Below are 17,157 nucleotides of genomic sequence, written 5' to 3' on the forward strand. Positions count from 1 at the left end.
CACAGGGTCACAGAGCTCAGAGCCTCTTCCTAAACACAGCTCAAGTTGGCCCATGAGTGTGTGTGTGTGTGCATGTGTGTGTGTTACACACAGCCAGGGGCACATTGGAGCACAAAGAACTGTGATCAACAGGTAAACTGCACCTAAAAGGAACGCCAGGCTTGATGGGCAAAGGGGAGCCAAGGTAGGTCCCTCTGCAGGTTCCCGACAGGGGAGAGGATGGACAGTAGGGAGAGCACATTTTGTTACAGTTAAGTCGAGTTGAACATGCCAGCCAGGGGTAGGGGTAGCCAGCAGGTGGAATCTGAACGCTCACCCTCTGCCTTGCCGTGGGGCAGAAAAAAGTCAATGTGTAGGGGTGATGGTAAAAGCTGGGCAAATGGAAGACACTGCTGAGGGAGAGAAGCCAAGGAAGGAAGGAGGGGGTCAGGAGTGAGGGGACTCCACTCCAGGGTCCCAGGAGGGGGACTTTTAGAAGGCTGTGGCCAACCCATCCCAGAGCAGAGATGCTTCTCCCACTGTCTGTTTATCCCCAGGGTATGCTGGAACAGGGGTTCAGGGCAGGAAACTCCCCCGGGAGGGAGACCTGAGGCTTGAAAGCACCCAGAAAGACTTGGCTCTAAACCCAGTCCACACCGCTCCACAGAAGAGAGCTCTGAAACGGGAAGCAGTAGGCCAAGGGACCCCCATGGGAAGGGAGTCCCCCATCCTCAATTCCTACGAAGACCACGGCCTGGGCCTTTTATTCAGACCCTGCTAGGCCCAGGAGCCCAGCAACCGCAGATCTCAGAAAGGAACCACTTCCAGACACATTTCCCTGATGTGGTTCCAGCAAAGCCACGCCCTCCCTTTGGCAGCCCTGCGGCCCCACCTCCTGCTGCTCAGAGGCAGCCCCACCTCCTGCTGCTCAGATGCACCCCCTGCCTGCAGAACACAGCACGGCTCCCAAAGTTTGGAAAAATTCACCTTGACAAAGAGGGTGGTTTTTCCTACACCCCTTCCCAAGCTAGCCAAGCCTCTGCCTGCAAGTCACCCTCCCAGATCGCCAAGACACTGGCCCGCAAGGCCCACCCCCACTTCTTGATGACCCCCACACAGGGGAGGGCAGAGAGGGTATCCCTGGAGCACACACACCAGTGGCCTACCAGGAACCAGTGTGTTCAGGCAGGAGGCCTCATGCCCACTTGGCAGAGCCCCGGCCCCCTCCTCCAGTCCCACTCTGCACCCACCCCAGGAACTCCCGCAGTTCTGGCACCCAGGTTCACTGAGTTTCTTATAGTTTCTCCAGCCCACCACTCCAGTTGCAGAGAGAATGGAAACTGCTGAAGGGGAAAACCAGCTGCCCCAGCCAGTCTTCCTGGCAGGAAGGGAGCAAAAGCATTCAGGAGACAGTGTCTGCCAGCACTCACTGGGCCCCTGACCAGGCAGCAGTTGTGGGGCTCAGGGCCAGAGGGCATGGAGGTAGAAAGCAGAGGGAAGAGGGGAAGTCAGGTTTTGAGGACCTGGAAGTCCTGACTTCCTTCAGGCCGCCCTGGACCAAAGCCTCCAGCCTCCTGCTATGAAGCTATGTGTAGTCAGGCAGGTGACATAAAGAAAGATGGGGCTGGGCACGGTGGCTCACACCTGTAATCCCAGCACTTTGGGAGGCCGAGGCAGGTGGATCACAAGGTCAAGAGATTGAGACAATCCTGGCCAACACGGTGAAACCCTGTCTCTACTAAAAATACAAAAATTAGCTGGGCATGGTGGTGTGCACCTATAGTCCCAGCTATTTGGGAGGCTGAGGTAGGAGAAATGCTTGAACCCAGGAGGCAGAGATTGCAATGAGCCGAGATCACACCACTGCACTCCAGCCTGGCGACAGAGCAAGACTCCATCTCAAAAAAAAAAAAAGCAAGCAAGCAAGCTGGGGCTCAGGGAGGACCACAGGTGGGGGATGGGGAAACCAGCGCAATTTAAATCCCATTCCCATGAAACAATAACGAACCACACCAAGAGTTCCCGTGAAGAAGATAAATATATTTTGGAAGCTGCCTGTGTCCTCTGGGGTGAAAAGCCAGCATAGAGGGCCCCAAACGCCCACCCTGCCAACCCATGCCCTCCTCTGACCTCGCTCCCTTTCTCCCCATAGACCCGCCCCACCCCCTTCTGTGTCACTGGGCTTCAGGACAAGGGGCGAGAGGTAACCAGGGAGACAAGGGGAAGTGTCTTGGGGACAGGGGGCCACAGCAGTTGTGGCCACATGGTACCCCAGGGCCGATGCAGGGCCGACGGGCAAGAGGCTGTTATCTCCAGCCTGGCGCTTCCGGGCCTTTCTTGAGGCCACCATGGGAATGTGATGTGTGAGAGAGGGGCTAGGAGAGACAGAGACACACGCGCCTGGGATCGGCGGTCCGGACAGGGGCAGGGAAACCACACGCCCTGCTTTGCCCTTTCCTGTCCATCCCAGACCTACTCAGATCCCTCAGTGCCTAAGAAAACAGGACAGTGAGGACTGGGGGTTAGGGGACGGGGGTTAGGGGCTGGGGCAGGGCCCGTGAGAGGTGGAGGGTGAGAAAGAGGGAGGGAGGGGTGACTGTGTGGTGGTGCTGCCTCTGAACACCCTCCCCTTCCCCGGTCCCCAGCCCTATGGTGATTTAAAGGGGCTGAGAAGCCAAGAGGCAGCGGGCCCATGGAAAGCAGGAAGACCTGGGGGTGGCAGGTGGCCACTAACAGCCCAGCAGCTCCAGGCGCAGGGCGATGCGGTTGTGCCAGGCTACAGGCAGGATGCGCACATAGCGAGCCAGGATGGGCGTCTCAAACAAGTTCTTCTTGTGGGAGTGGTTGTCCCAGTTGCCAGGGAAGATCTAGAGGCAGAGCGGGTGTCAGGAGGACCCCAAGCCAGCCCCCCTCCCCTTAGAGCCCCAGGCCAAACTCCCAGGGAAGTAATGAAGGAATGGCAAAGGGTGGGCAGCTGGACAGACACCCACCTTACTGCTGCCAGTCCTGGGGTCCTGGTACTCAGTCCAGTTCGCACTGTCATTACTGTAGGCAACCTTGTAGGATGCCACAAACTGGACAGAGCCAAAGTTACGGGCCCCCTGGGTGATGATGCCTGTCACCTCCTTCAGGGAGCCCAGGTCCACCTACAGAAGAAACCAACCACATTTTCTCTGCTTGGACCATCTCCAGTAAGGTGAAAAGAGGCAGACACACTGAGGCATGAATTCTAGTTTTGAAAAAAACTACTTGGGTGAGCCTCAGTTTCTTTGGCTATAAAATGGGCATAAGGCCGGACATGGTGTCTCATGCCTATAATCCCAACACTTTGGGAGAGACTTGAGGCAGGTGGATCACCTGAGGTCAGGAGTTCGAGACCAGCCTGACCAACATGGTGAAACCCCGTCTCTACTAAAAATACAAAAAATTAGCTGGGCATGATGGTGGCTGCCTGTAATCCCAGCTACTAGGGAGGCTGAGTCAGAAGAACCGCTTGAACCTGGGAGGCGGAGGTTGCGGTGAGCCGAGATGGCGCCACTGCACTCCAGCCTGGGTGACAGAGCAAGGCTCTGTCTCAGAAAAAAAAAAAAAAGAGCGGTGGGGGGGCATAAGTAATACCACCTACTTTGCCACACATGGTGTTCGGTACCTCACTGCTATAAAGCTCATAGGGTCTGGGCCCTGGCCAACTCCACGCCAACCACCCCTCCCTGAGACCTGCACTGCACTGTGATGGGAAGAAGGACAGGAGAGGCCACAGCCTGGAGGGGCATGAACTGCTCTAGAGGCTCCCTGCGGCGCCGCCCACAGCCTGACACTGGTCCTGAGGGTGTCCACAGACAGGCAGCTCCTCAGGGAATCCAGCTCCGCAGTGTGCTCCATGGGGCCCTGAGACAGACCTCCTGTCTCCGGTCCCTGACCTCCCTGGAGAACCTGCCAGCTGCACCTGGACACACAGTTCCCCAACATCCAGGTGTAAACCCAACTCACTGCCAGCCAGCAGGTGGGTACTAGGCAGATCATCGTCCTGCCAGCTCTCGGCTTCCTCATCTATAAAACAAGCTCTGGTTTTCCATGGCTCTCTTTTGTTTCCTAGTTTCAATGACAGACAAGGGCTGTCACATGGTGGCTTCTTAGACACTGAGTCAGAGAATATGTATGCTGTGCTCAAGGGAGAGGTCCCAAGATGCCTGGGTCATGTCTCCCTCTTCCGCCTCCGCCCTGCTGTCCATAGGCTGAGCCTTGTCAATCCTGTGGCAGCCCATGGAATGGCTCTCCTCTTGTGTACACACATACACACACACATTCACACACACACACATACACACACACACACATTCACACACACACATTCACACACACATTCACACACATTCACACATACACATTCACACACACACATTCACATGCACGCATTCACACGCACACATTCACACACATTCACGCACATTCATGCACACATTCACACACACACACATTCACACATTCACACACTCACACACACATTCACACGCACACATTCACACACACACACATCCACACACACACACACATGCTTTCTCCACCTTGGTAGAAGCAGGATCAAGAGAAGGGAGTACAGGTGGGAAGAAGAAAGAAAAGCCGAAGAAAAACAAGGCTTTTCCAGAACTCTTTTGGGGAGCAGAAGAGAAGCCTGGGCTGGAGAGAGGTCAAAGATCTGGCAGTCCCACCTCATCCCACCCAACCCCAGCCCCACATCCCAAGAAGGCTGACCCACCTGCAGCCACTGATCGTTACCATAGCTCCCCGCAACCCAGGCGTTGAAGTTGCCCTGCTTGTCCAGCCGTGCATAGAAGGGGTTCCAGCTGAAGAGATGCAAGCCCCAGGTCTTGTAGCTGCTGGAGGCCGTGATCTGCTTGTCAGGGATGCTGTTATTCTTCAGGCCCAGGGGATTGGCGCATCCTGCCAGCAAGGTGGGCTGTCATCTGGATCTGGGATCCACAGCTCCCAGGGGCAGGAGCACAAGGCGATGAAGCAGAAAGAACTCTGTGGATCCTGACCAGCCCCTGTCACGCTCTTGGGCAACAGAAAGCAGCTCCATCCGCCTTGCAGGGCCAACTGTGCGACCTTCTCACTGCCGACCCCACCACCTCCTCACCTCAACCAGCCGGGCTCAGCTCCTCACAGATCACCCAACACCTCCCACTCACCACCCTTCTCCTCTGCACCAGGGAAGGCCCCTGCTCCACCACCTCCTGCCCTCCTTCAATGCTTGACTTTGGAGACACCTCCTCCAAGAAGTCTGCCCTGACTACTTCACTTGGGCAGGATTTCTTCCTCTTCTGGACTCACAGCACTGCCCCCATCGCCTCGGCCTCCCATCCGTCCCATGGCACAGTCACTATCTACTTTAATAACAACCACCTTGTTTATTCAGTGCTTACTTCAGTCATTTAACCTGCCACCAAAAAAAAAAAAAAGAAAAGAAAAGAAAAACACTAAATGAAGTAGAAATTAGTAAGCCCATTCTACAGATGAGAAAACTGAAAGACATTAAGCATCATGCTCAAGTCACATACAAACTCCTAATGTCACACTATGATGTCACCTCTACCAGCTACACATCCCAGCTAGATGATGAAGGCCTGCCTGGTGGCGACCCAGTGATGAACAGGACAACATCCCTGCCCTCCAGCAGCTGGCAGTTAGAGAAATCAGACAACTCCTGGGGCACAGAGACATCTCTATTTCCATTCCCCAGAAGCCCCCTGACTTAGTGTCTCCCAGAGGGCCTTCGCACACTCAAATGTTCTGGGGATGCTGTCACACAGGCCTGTGAGGGCTGGCCCAGGAAGCTGGCCTTTGTTTCACTCAGCCCTGCCCCAAACACTCAGGAATGTGCTGGGCTGCCTTGCACTTGTGTCTGCACCTGCGTATGGATAGAACAGTTGGGGATGGGCAAGAGATACAACTCCCAAGAGAATGATGGTGGTGTCTCCCACCTAGAAGAATCCTCACTCCACAAGTGTCTATCCCTCTGGGGAATTGAGGGAGGCAGGAGTGGACGGTGGGACTGGAGAGCCTCCTGCCCTCTGGGAGCCAGCTAAGTTATATCACTGCCCTCCAATACTCTCACCACTCAAGAGTACTGGGAGCCAGCTAAGTTATATCACTGCCCACCTGTACTCTCACCACTCAAGACATTTGCCTCCAGGGTGTGTTGACAATGCCTGCCGATGGTACCATCGTCTCCTGATGGTGATGCACCAGGGAACCACCATGTTCCCCCTCAAAGAGAGGCTCCCGGGCTGAGAGCTGGTTGTCCCTTGGCCCCAGAAGAGGAGAGGCCTGAGGCAGGCTAAAACCTGGGCAGCTTTGCAGAGGACACCAATTCTGCACAATGTGCTCAACGCAGACCCCTCTACAGATCATCTGCTTCTAGTGGTTCATACCCTCCTCACTCTCAGCCTCCCCAGGAAGTCAGACAGCCTTTCTGGTAAAATGCAGTTGGAAGGGACACCAGGGCAGGGACAGGACTGTCAGCTCCAGCACTCTAGGAAGTCCCTTCCTCTCTCTGGCTCTCAGTCTCCCCATCTATAAAGTGAGATACTAGGGGAGTAATTCTCACAGATCACCTGGGGATCTAGATTAAAAAAAAAAAAAGCTTATGTTTCAGCAAGTCTAGGCTGGGGCTTTCAGTCTGTATTTCTTTTTTTTGTTTTTTTGTTTGTTTGTTTGAGACACAGTCTCACTCTGTCACCCAGGCTGGAGTGCAGTGGCATGATCTCGGCTCACTGCAACCTCCACCTTCTGACCGGGTTCAGGCAATTATCCTGCCTCAGCCTCCCTAGTAGCTGGGATTACAGGCACCTGCCACCACGCCCGGCTAATTTTTGTATTTTTTTTAGTAGAGACGGGGTTTCGCCATGTTGGCCAAGCTGGTCTTGATCTCCTGACCTCAGGTGATCCGCTTGCCTTGGCCTCCCAAAGTGCTGGGATTACAGGCGTAAGCCACCGCACCCGGCCTCAGTCTGCATTTCTAAGAAGCTCCTAGGTGATTACACTGCAGGTCCCTGGGGCTCTTCACCCACCAAGCTGCCCCTCCATCTCTTGGCTCCAGCTCCACTGGCCTTCCTTCCACCCTTCAACATGCCCCAGGGCCTTTGCATTTACCAATTCCTTGCCTGCAGTGCTCTTTTTGCAGTGCTGTTTTTAAGTTTTTCATGTGGCTGGCTCTCCATCATTCAGGCCCCCAGTCAAAGGCCTTCCCGACAGAGCAGTCCTTGTCTTGCTCTCTCCCCTCACCCCAAGTCATGGTCATCTCGTCAGCCTCTAGCTTTTCTTCAGAGCTGTTACTGCTCTCTGTCATCCGCTCCTTGCCTCAAGTCTGCCTCCCTCGCTACAATGCAAATTCCATGAGGTCAAGGAATCATTCCCTAGAGCCAAGCACCCAGGAGGGGCTTAATCAATATCTTAATAAACATCCATTGAATTAAATAACTAATTCACCAAAGACACCATATGCCTGCAAAGAGGAATCCCTTGTGGAATCCCAGGTACCCCCAGACCTCAGCCCCACCCACACACATGCACACATGCACACACGCACCAACACTCTCCAGCCGACTGGAAGGCCTATAGGGAAAGGAGTGGTCCAGACCCTGAAGGAAGCAGACAGGGTACCTGGGCTTCCTTGGTCTGCAAGACTCACCCTCTCTTGGCCCTGAGCAGGGGCCAGTCATGCCTGGATACAGGCAACTTTAATGGCCAAAGGCTTCAAGCCAAAACAGCAAGTGTCAGGGACTCCAGGGAGAGGCACACAGACCTGGCTCTGTCCTTTCCCAGTAGCCTACATTTCGTTCCAGCAGAAGGCAAAGTCTTATACTCCCTACTGAAACAACACGGCTCCAAAGGGCCCCTGGTGGAGGAAGCATACCCACTCAAGTTCATACTAAAAACACTGAACCCAGCCAGGCACTGAACTCAGCTCTGAGGGGTATTTGGGTGGTGTCTGAAATGAGACAACAGGAAGAGGTGTCACAGAGGGGAAAGGCGGGGCACAGGAGGGCAGGTAAGATAAAAACGCCAGCGGGTAAGATAAGAACCTCCACTCTGCAGCTCTGCTTAGCGAGCCCTACAGTTCCACTGATGGCCAGCAGGTGGCATTGTGGCTGCAAAGAGAGAGAAATACCCAGACCTCAGGAAAGCTGGGTTGAGCTGGGCTGAGACAGTTAATGTCTGTCAGCCCAAATCCGGCACGCTGACCTCGCCCAGGCTGTCTCCTGGCTCTGCAGAAATCTGTCCCTTTACGGTCTCCCCACCTCTTCATCTGGGAATCTCTTTGGAAAAGGCAGCAGGAAGCACCAGGTCCAAGCCCTGTGAGAAGCCCCTGTGTTTCTCTGGAGTGCAGACTCTAAGAGTTTGGCAGGGAAAGCTCTGGATGGGTGTGGTCGGGAGCCCAGAGATCTAGACCAAGTCTTAATACCTACCAGATGTGTACCCTTAATAAATCATTCATCGGGGCCCCACGCCCCTCATTCATTCATTCACTCATTCATCAAATATTTATTGAGTACCTATAAACCAGACACCATTCTAGGCACTGGGAATACCGAAGCAAACAAAACAGACAGATTCTCTGCCCTCGTAAAGTTGACATCTGCCAAACACACCTAACGCTACATGTTCTAGAAGCTACAGGAGAGGAGCCAACCAGAAGAAGGGAAAATACTTTGAAAACTGATGTCTTTTTCTCTATCAATCAGAATGCCCTGGGTCATGGGTTGGCAGACAGCAAACACCTGGGTGGGGCTGCTATGGCCAGGTGACCCCCTAGAGTGCATTGCCCGAGTGAAGCCTGGTCCCCGGGCCTTGTTGCTGCCCTACCCAGCTCAGTTTGGCTGAGAAAAGAGGCAGCAGGGAGGGCCACCTCCTAGGATTGGCCAATAGAGCCCCCCTACCCGCACCCCCAGCACTCACCGTTCAGCTCACAGCCCAGTAGCTCAAAGCGCAGAGTACAGGCCGTGTGGCAGCTCGTGGGGTACAATCTCACGTACTGAGCCTCCACAGGGGTCTCAAACAGGTTGACATGTACCGCGTTTTTGTTCCAGTTACCCACAAACTCCTAGGAGGGAAGGGACAAGACTGGAGAAGGGGGTCTATCTGAGCAGTCCCTCTCCCTGGGGTTACCTCATCTTCCTCTTCAGACCTGGGAGGCAGAGGTGGGGCTGGGAGGGTGAAGAGGACTTGGAAGAGCCAGCAGAGGCTCACACAGCAGCCTCTCCTTTGGCCACCCCACGGCCCTCCACAAAGATTCTCCTCTCACTTTCCTTAATCATCATGGAGCCTGGGCATAAACCCCTATAGCTGACACAGGGCCACCTGTAACCTACAGGGTACCTCTTTGCAAATTAGGAAAAGGCACTCCTTTCTCAAATAGTTTATTATGACAATTTTCTGACAGAGTTCCACAAATGTACAATGCCTGTACTGTGAATGGTGCCTGCTTAGCAATGACATCCTTGAGCAGTATACAATCTACACAACTGTACGTGTACCCCTGAAGGCTCAGAATGAAACCCAGCTCCTCCACCACTATCACCCTCAACAGGTCACTGTACCATTTTGAATCTCACTAGTCTCATCTCTAAAGTGGGACTATTGCTTATAAACCACAGAACATGGACACAGTCTGGGTTTCCCAATTTCTAGAAGCCAAGATGCACCCAAAGACCCACATCATAGCCAATCACCCAGGGTTCTCTGGACTCGCTGGGGGTCCTCAGTCAATGCTAGAACCTTAGGGGGTATGGACCACAGCCCTTCTTTCAGGCCCCAACAAGACCTACCTTGTGTTTTTTATTAACATCATGGATGAAATCGAATTCGTGTCCATTAAGGCTGTAGGCCACCTTGAAGGCCTTCAGGTACTCATGACTGGCCAAGCGGCTGGCACCCTGTGTCACCACACCTGTTACCCACATCCTCCGCAGCAGGTTCACCTGGAAACAGGGCAGGGGAGATGGCACCCTTATCTCCTGGGTTCTTTCCACTCAAGATCCAAGCAGACCCATCCCTTCACTCCCCCACTGGGTGGGGGAACAACTCAAACAAAACAGAGGAGGGGCAGCTGAGCACACTGCCCGCACAAAGGGCTTTCTTCTTCTGCCCAGGCCTCCAGAGGCCTCATCCAGCACCAACAGCTCCTCCACAGCCTGGGGCCTCCTCCCCCCTCACCCTGACCCCATACTAGGTTCCCCCAGGGATGCCATCCACTTACAGATACTTCATCCATGGGAACCTGCTACCTTTGCCACCTGAACCCCAGTGATGAACTCTCCTGGGGTAACCCCCAAATGCAGGAACATTCATCGAGCCTTCTCTCCATCGCCCCGCCCCAGGGCCATCCCCAGGCATACCTGGATCCAGGGGTTATCATCATTGCTGCTAGGTGTCCAGGCATTGACCATGCCTGCACGGTTCAGGCGGGCCAGCTCCGGGACCCAATGCTGCAAACCCAAGAAGGTTACACGCACAGATGAGGCGGCGATCTGTGAGTTGGCAATGTTCCCATTCTCCATGCCCAGTGGCTCGACACATTCTGAGGGAAGGGAGGTGGCAGTCAGGTGGCTACCCCAGCAGGTTCCCGGGCCCAGCTGGGACCCAGCGGACAAGAAAATAAGACTGTATGACCTCTGCCTAAGCCCCAGGGCCAGGGAGAACCTCAGAGCCTCTCTCAGAACAAAGACCACAAAGGGACAATGAAGGCAGTGCCCAGGACGAGGTGCCAAGGAAAGGTATGTGGCCGGGGGTGGTGAGGATGAGGGGGGTGGGCAGAGTCATGGGAGGCCGGGACCCAGGGCTGCCAGAGGATCCCAGCCAGGGTAGCACGGTGGGGACAGCCGTGATTGGCACTCATGGAAAGTAGAGTCCCCTCCCAGGCTGTGGGAGGTGGCCTCGTTCATATAGGGCATCTGGCAGCAATCAGTCTGGTGCAGGGGTTAGACTGGTGGCACAGAATACCGGTGTGACCCCCTCTTCCTCAGTGTCCCCCCCTCCCCACCAGGAAGGGACGCCATCCTCAGCCCAGCCCCTGGCTTCCTCAGGAGGGTGGCTTTGGGAGAAGGGCTACCTCAGATGGCAGTGAACAGTACCAGCACTGCACACAAAGAAAGAAGCTAATCTGCCTGGAGTTTTCTAGAATCCCACTGGCAGGAGTTCTCTGGGTGGGGCACAAATGCCATTCTGCTTTCCCTCTTTGCGCCTTCCACCTGTGGGCCCTCAGCCAGCCATCTGTGAACATGCCCATGGCCAAGGCCCCACCCCCCTCACCATCACTCCAACAGTGCGGTCCCAGGAACCCAGGACAGCTACCAGGCCCACCTACAGGCCAAGCTTCTCTCATCATCTGGGGATCCCCCCAGCGTGTGCCTGGGCCTTCCAGCTGCCAAGCAGAGAACCCACAGACAGATCTAGTCTTCCTCCAACATCACAGGCGCAGACAAGCTCGGTGTTAGCGCACTCGAGCAGGGAGGGGAAGGCGCAAAGTGAGGCCAGAGCCTCAAGACCAGAGTTCGGCCAGTGGCTGAGCTGAGATTTGACCCCAGTCTGCCTCCAGGACTATCCCCATACCCCACCACGCTCACACCCTGAAGGAGTCCAATGTGCATTCTTTGGGCCCGCAGGGTCCTTGTTGGCTCCAAGGAAACATACCACGTAAAAGGCAAGGAAGAGCTGCGAAGGTCCCTCTGAGGGCTTCCTCCGCTGTGTGGTCATCCCTGCCTTCTTCCTGGGTGTAGCCATATCCAGCCTGGGGAAGATCCCAGGCCCAGAAGCTAGAAGTCAGGGTGGGTAATTCCCACTCAGGCACACTCACTGTTACCTCAGCTCCCAGGATACTTGTTAGTGGCCCCACCTGGCCCTACCCAGGGCTCTGATTGCCTTAGCAACCCGTCCCCCAAACCATACACACACTCTTCCACCAGGATCTCAAACACATCTGGCCTCAGGGCAGGGTCCAAGGCACAGGCCCCAGGGCCACTTGGGAGGTAAAAGGCATCCTACTCACTTGACCTGCTCTCTCCCAGGGCCCCTGCTGCCACCCAGCTGGCTCAAGCCCCCCGCCCCCTCCTTCTGGAGGCCAGCAAACCTCAGAGCCCATCCCCACATCTCCCTGAGGAGGGCAAGATGTCCCCTGTCCCCTACCCAAGATGCTCAGCGACTGACCTGCTGGATTCAGAAACCTAGGACCCCCGCTCCACCCATCCCTGGGCCCACATGTGGGCAACCCGCCTGCCCCATGAGGAGTCCTAGTGGGGTGGGAGCACTGAGTGGGAGGGACTCCAGCTGGGCCTGGAGGGAGGACAGCATGGGAACTGCTGTTGCCACCCCACCTAGGGCCATTCTGTGGCCGAGTGGATAACCAGGCAGGTCACACGCGGACAGCCCCTCTGGGCATGCAGGGCCTCTGACCACCTGACCGCGTGGGGATGGCTCAGCTGGCCCAGGCCTCTCCCTTCTCCCCGAGCTCTGTGATGAGGCTGCAGGTCAAACTTGGGCCAGGAACTGTCAGACTCTGAAACCAAGGCTGATTTACTGAGTTCCTGGGCCTCAAAAGACTAAGAACGTGTTTGTTTTCCCCTCTTAGGTAGAAAAATCCTTGCGACTTAACCCTAATGCTGTGTGTCTGGCTCATGGTGACTCAAGAAACAGCACTCCCGTGACCTCCAGGGTGACCACAACCCCTCACTCCTCTGCATCAGCATCAGGCCTGGCCGGCAGTCTCAGGAAAGAGGGCCAGGCAGAAAGAAGGAAGAAACAACAGGACCCTTTTCCCCCCTCGGTCTAACTGAGGCTCTGTCTCTCTCTCTCAGTCTCCCCAGAGGAGGCCTTGACACCTCCACTGCGGTGGGGATCACAGGGAGAGAATAAGGCCAGCATATGGCCTATGCCACCAGGGCTGTGGCTCAGGGTCTACTGCTAGAAACAGGCAACAAGCACCCCCAGATACTCACTCGTCTCACAGTGGTTGCCCGCATAGCCCTTAAGGCACGTGCAGGTGTATGAGGGGAAGACATCTCCTCGCACTTCTTGGGAAATCTCCTCGCATAAACCACCGTTGTGGCAGGGGTTTTTGGAACAGATATCTGGGGACAGAGACAGGTAAGATGAGCAGATGATCAGGAAGGAGCTGGGGACACAGGTGAGAAGTAGCAGATGGGTCCAGCCCAAAAGGACCCTCCACTCAAACTCAGCCCATTATCTCTTCCTCTCCCTCTTCCCCAGTGTGCTGGAGGGAGCCTGAGTCCACCTAGAGCCAAGGGAGTCCATGTGTAGGTGAATCGGCCCACATAAGGGAAGCGCCCAGCTTTCCAAGTGGCCTGGGAGTGTCCAGAAAAGTGCTGGCTGACAATGGCCGTGGTGCTGGGGACCACTGCCCACTGGTGGAAGAGCTGGCAGCTGGGGTCTGGAGAGGCAGGCAAGGTCCAGGGCAGGTCTCTTGGCAGCAGTTTGATTGCAAAGGAGGCCCATGAGGACTTTCAGGCAGGGGCAGTGGAAGGAAGCATTGTCCTGGCCCATCGAGCAGGTTCCGCCCACCAATTCAGGCACACGTTGCAGTCACAGATGTCACCTCCAACGGCAGCCCTGACTCAGGAACAGCACGATGATCATCCAGGAAACACTGGGAGGGCCAATGACCATGCTAGGCCCCTGAGACAGAGAAATCAGATGCAACGCAGGCCTCAAGAAGCCAAGGGGAAAGAGGCCAGCAAGTCCACAGATGAGGAAGATTGCCCAATGCTCCAGAAGCCTGCATGGACCGTCACTGGAGGCATGATTTCTGCTGGGGAATTGGAAGTTCCCCAGAGGAGGGAATATTTGAGCTGGGTCTAGAAGACAAAGTAAGGGGGGTGCCAGACTGGGCAATGAGTAAAGAATGTTCCAAGAAAAGCAGATGCACAGAGGGTGTGGTATGTTGGAGCACAGTTAGATGCAGCTGGAAGGGTAGGCTGGGGCCAGACTGGGAGCGATCTGAAGAATGACAAGTTTAGTTTTTCATCCCGTAGAGCAGTGGCTTTTAACCTTCCTTCACCCTCCTCACCATTGTCCACCAGGGGGGAGAAAAAATAAAAATAAAATAAAAAACAAGAAACAAGAAACAGAGATTCTCAAGTGTGAGATGGGAGTGGGAAAGTCAGTTCCAATTGCGGGATGAAGAAGGCTGAAAAGGCCCATGTGCAGACATGCCGCTGAGCTCCCCCAGGGTGGGGAGCATCTGGTAGCTGCAGACAGGTCCCTCTGGCTGAAATGCAGAAATCCCACTGAAGAGGGTGAAGGTGGAGAGCAGGAGAGCATGGTGAGAGAGGAAGTCAGGGCAGAGGAGTGAAAAGGAAGGGTGATTTCAGAACCACCAGGGAGCAAGGGCTGGAGAGGCCACCAGGGCTTCTGGATGGGAACCTGGATGACAGATGTACACTATCAGCCCCGGTGGTGGAGAACACAGGAGAAGGAACAGGAGGGCCTGTCCTCAATCCCTTGACTCTGGTGGGTCGGTCGGGCCCAACAGGAGTCCTCTAGCCGACATTAGCATCCCAGAAGGGCTACCCCAGACCCTACACCCAAATCTGTCATTTGGAGCAAGACATGAGACATCTTTTTGCCTTGGCCGGGCATGGTGGCTCACACCTGTAATCCCAGCACTTTGGGAGGCCGAGGTGGGAGGATCATGAGGTCAGGAGATCCAGACCATCCTGGCTAACACGGTGAAACCCCGTCTCTACTAAAAATACAAAAAATTAGCCGGGCCGGGCGTGGTGGCGGGTGCCTGTAGTCCCAGCTACTTGGGAGGCTGAGGAAAGAGAATGGCATGAACCCAGCGAGCGAAGCTTGTAGTGAGCCGAGACCGCGCCACTGCACTCCAGCCTGGGCGACACAGCAAGATTCCATCTCAAAAAGAAAAAAGAAAAAAAAAACCTTTTTGCCTCCCCCTCAGAGTCACCCATCTAAGGCTGGAGAGTCCTCCTGAAATCTCAAAGCCCCTTCATCCCACTCCAGGGAAGGCAACAACACCATTAATGAGCGATCTGCCCTCAGAGCTCCCCCTCCAGGGGCCTCAGGAGCTTAAAGTGGCTCCCAAGGAGCTATTAGTCATTGGCTTTAAATAGCAGGTAATCCTTCCTCTGACCTGGCAGGCGGGGGCGAGCATTGACACAGACAGAGGCTTCGGTTGGGAATGGACTCTTCCCTCCCAACTGCACCGGCCCTCTCCCTACACTGCTCCAGGGCAAAACGGTCCAGTGGGAAAAAGGGAAAGTGAAAGGTGTACTCTACCCAGCCACGTTACCTGTGTGTAAGATAGGTATGGTGTTTCCTCCTTCTGGAAAAGGCCAGATCACCCTGTATAAAAACATCTTTGGGACTTCAGAGTCCTGCTCTTTCGGGGACTTTCCAGTAACATTTGGCCAGAGTTCAGGTTGGGGGGTACAGGGAAGAGTAGAAAGGGGCTATGAAGATCCAGCTGTCTTTCATGGTGGCCGGGGAGGGCCAGGAGCTCCCAAGTTCCTGGGAGCTTGGAGCACTCTGGAAGCTCTAGCCCCGAGGGTCAGGCAGATCACAGGACATAGGGCTGGGGCTCAGCTGTTACCTACCTTGCTTCGGTCAATCCCATTTCAATGAGAAAATGATGGAGGGGCCGCCTAAAGAGTCCTGGCCCTGACCCCCTCCCAGCGCTCCACGGTGAATGGCACGGGGCATCCGCAAGTCCAGCCTGCAAGGGGCCCAGCTGGCCGCCGGAGGCCTCCTGGGAGGCGGAGGAGGACCAGGGAAGATACAGCAGCCGGCCAAGGCCGCGGGAGGGAGGGAGTCAGGAGACTCCCATCAGCAGGCAGCCCTCTTCCAAGTTCCTCGAAGCCTCTGGGTCCCCTCGCGGGCCCCGCTTACGGCCTGCGTCCATTGCACCGACTCCCCAGCCCTTCCCTTATGTGACCAGGCACGGACAATTGGGAGCGCAAAAATCCAATGAACTGTCCAGCCAATTGGAGTTGACAGGGAGATGGCCAGGACGAAGTTATCCAGACAAGACTTATCCATACTAGAGTCCTAGAATCTCCCAGGTGGAAGGGGTTCGAAAGTCAAACGCAGTTCCCTGGCCTCATTTTTCACCAGGGAAAAGAGAGGCCCGACACAGCGGATTCCTTTGTCATTATCTGTAAGCCGCATCCCTGGGGGCGGCAGGGCTGTCACCCGATGTCCCGAGTCCCAGCCCAAAAGCCCCAGCGCAGAGACGGCAGGGCCGCATCCCCCTGTCCCGCCAGGGTGCAGCGGAAGAAGCCGCCCCTCTGCCCGGCCCGGTCCCCGGGGCTTTGTCTAAGTTTGTCAACAGTGGAGGTGGAGGGCGGGCGCCGGGCAAACTTCCGAGCGCGGGGAGGAGGGGCGAGGGGCAGAGGGCGGCGCGATCCACTCACCCAGGGCGACGAGGAGGCTGGGGGCGCAGAGCAGCGCGCCGCACAGCGCGGCCAGCAGACGGGGGCGCGGCATGCTGCGGGGACGCGGGCGCTGGAATGGGCAGGTTGGGCTGCTCAGACCCCGCGGGGTTCTGGCGCCTTCTCTTCTGGTACCGGAATAAATCAGGCGGCTCAGCGCCTCCCACTGGCCGTGCGCTCCGCCCAAGCTGGCCAGAGGCGGACTGGGGGCGGAGCTCCGCGGCTGGGAGGGAATTGGTTGAAAGGAATTGGGGGGCGCGGGGGTGGTCCGCGATATCTGCCTCTTCCGCCACTGCCACACCGGCGTCCCGCGTCGTGCCAACGGCCGGGTCACGAGTCTTGAGTCTGTTGGGCAGGAAAAGTTCAGGAGTTTTGTTTTTAAGATTTTTAGACTTGAAAAGATGCTAACTCTTTACTCATAATCAGATGGATGCAAATTAAAACTACAATGAGCATCGTGTTTCCCTTCTCGGATCGGCAAGTATCAAGATGTTAACAAGGTTAGTGGAGGCTGTGGGGAACAGGTCCAAGCATGCTTCGCCGAAGACAGTATAAATTAGTTCAACTTCCCTAGAGGGCTATTTGGTAACACCTATCAAAACGACAAATGCTGACACCTTAAGACCTAGCATTGCCACATAGAGAGATTCATTCTACAGAAACTCCCATGTGCAAAATGACAGATATACAAAGATAGTATAGCAACATTGTCTGAAAT

At 55.5% G+C, this 17,157-nt stretch overlaps 1 protein-coding gene across 1 annotated transcript; it reads right to left on the bottom strand.

Annotated features, from left to right (window-relative positions):
* Positions 1 to 1,998: 1,998 nt before the first annotated feature.
* On the bottom strand, positions 1,999 to 16,781 carry MFGE8 (milk fat globule EGF and factor V/VIII domain containing). Its single transcript, XM_004056727.4, has 8 exons — positions 16,422 to 16,781; positions 12,972 to 13,103; positions 10,377 to 10,558; positions 9,807 to 9,959; positions 8,938 to 9,082; positions 4,736 to 4,920; positions 2,970 to 3,125; positions 1,999 to 2,846 (listed from the first exon to the last, which is right to left on the bottom strand). Exons 1-8 carry the CDS (start codon positions 16,492 to 16,494, stop codon positions 2,709 to 2,711), a joined length of 1,164 nt encoding a protein of 387 aa, XP_004056775.1. The 5' UTR covers positions 16,495 to 16,781; the 3' UTR covers positions 1,999 to 2,708.
* Positions 16,782 to 17,157: the final 376 nt, after the last annotated feature.

The sequence above is a fragment of the Gorilla gorilla genome, chromosome 16, assembly GCF_029281585.2.
Source record: "Gorilla gorilla gorilla isolate KB3781 chromosome 16, NHGRI_mGorGor1-v2.1_pri, whole genome shotgun sequence".
NCBI lineage: Eukaryota > Metazoa > Chordata > Mammalia > Primates > Hominidae > Gorilla > Gorilla gorilla.

What these genes read in the sequence shown, in the direction of transcription:
- MFGE8 (XM_004056727.4), bottom strand. Translation starts at nt 16,494, where the DNA reads ATGCCGCGCCCCCGTCTGCTGGCCGCGCTGTGCGGCGCGCTGCTCTGC. An exon ending in CAGCCTCCTCGTCGCCCTGG is followed by an intron (nt 13,104 to 16,421) that starts GTGAGTGGATCG and finishes CTCTGTCCCCAG; the next exon opens with ATATCTGTTCCAAAAACCCC. An exon ending in GGGCAACCACTGTGAGACGA is followed by an intron (nt 10,559 to 12,971) that starts GTGAGTATCTGG and finishes CCCTTCCCTCAG; the next exon opens with AATGTGTCGAGCCACTGGGC.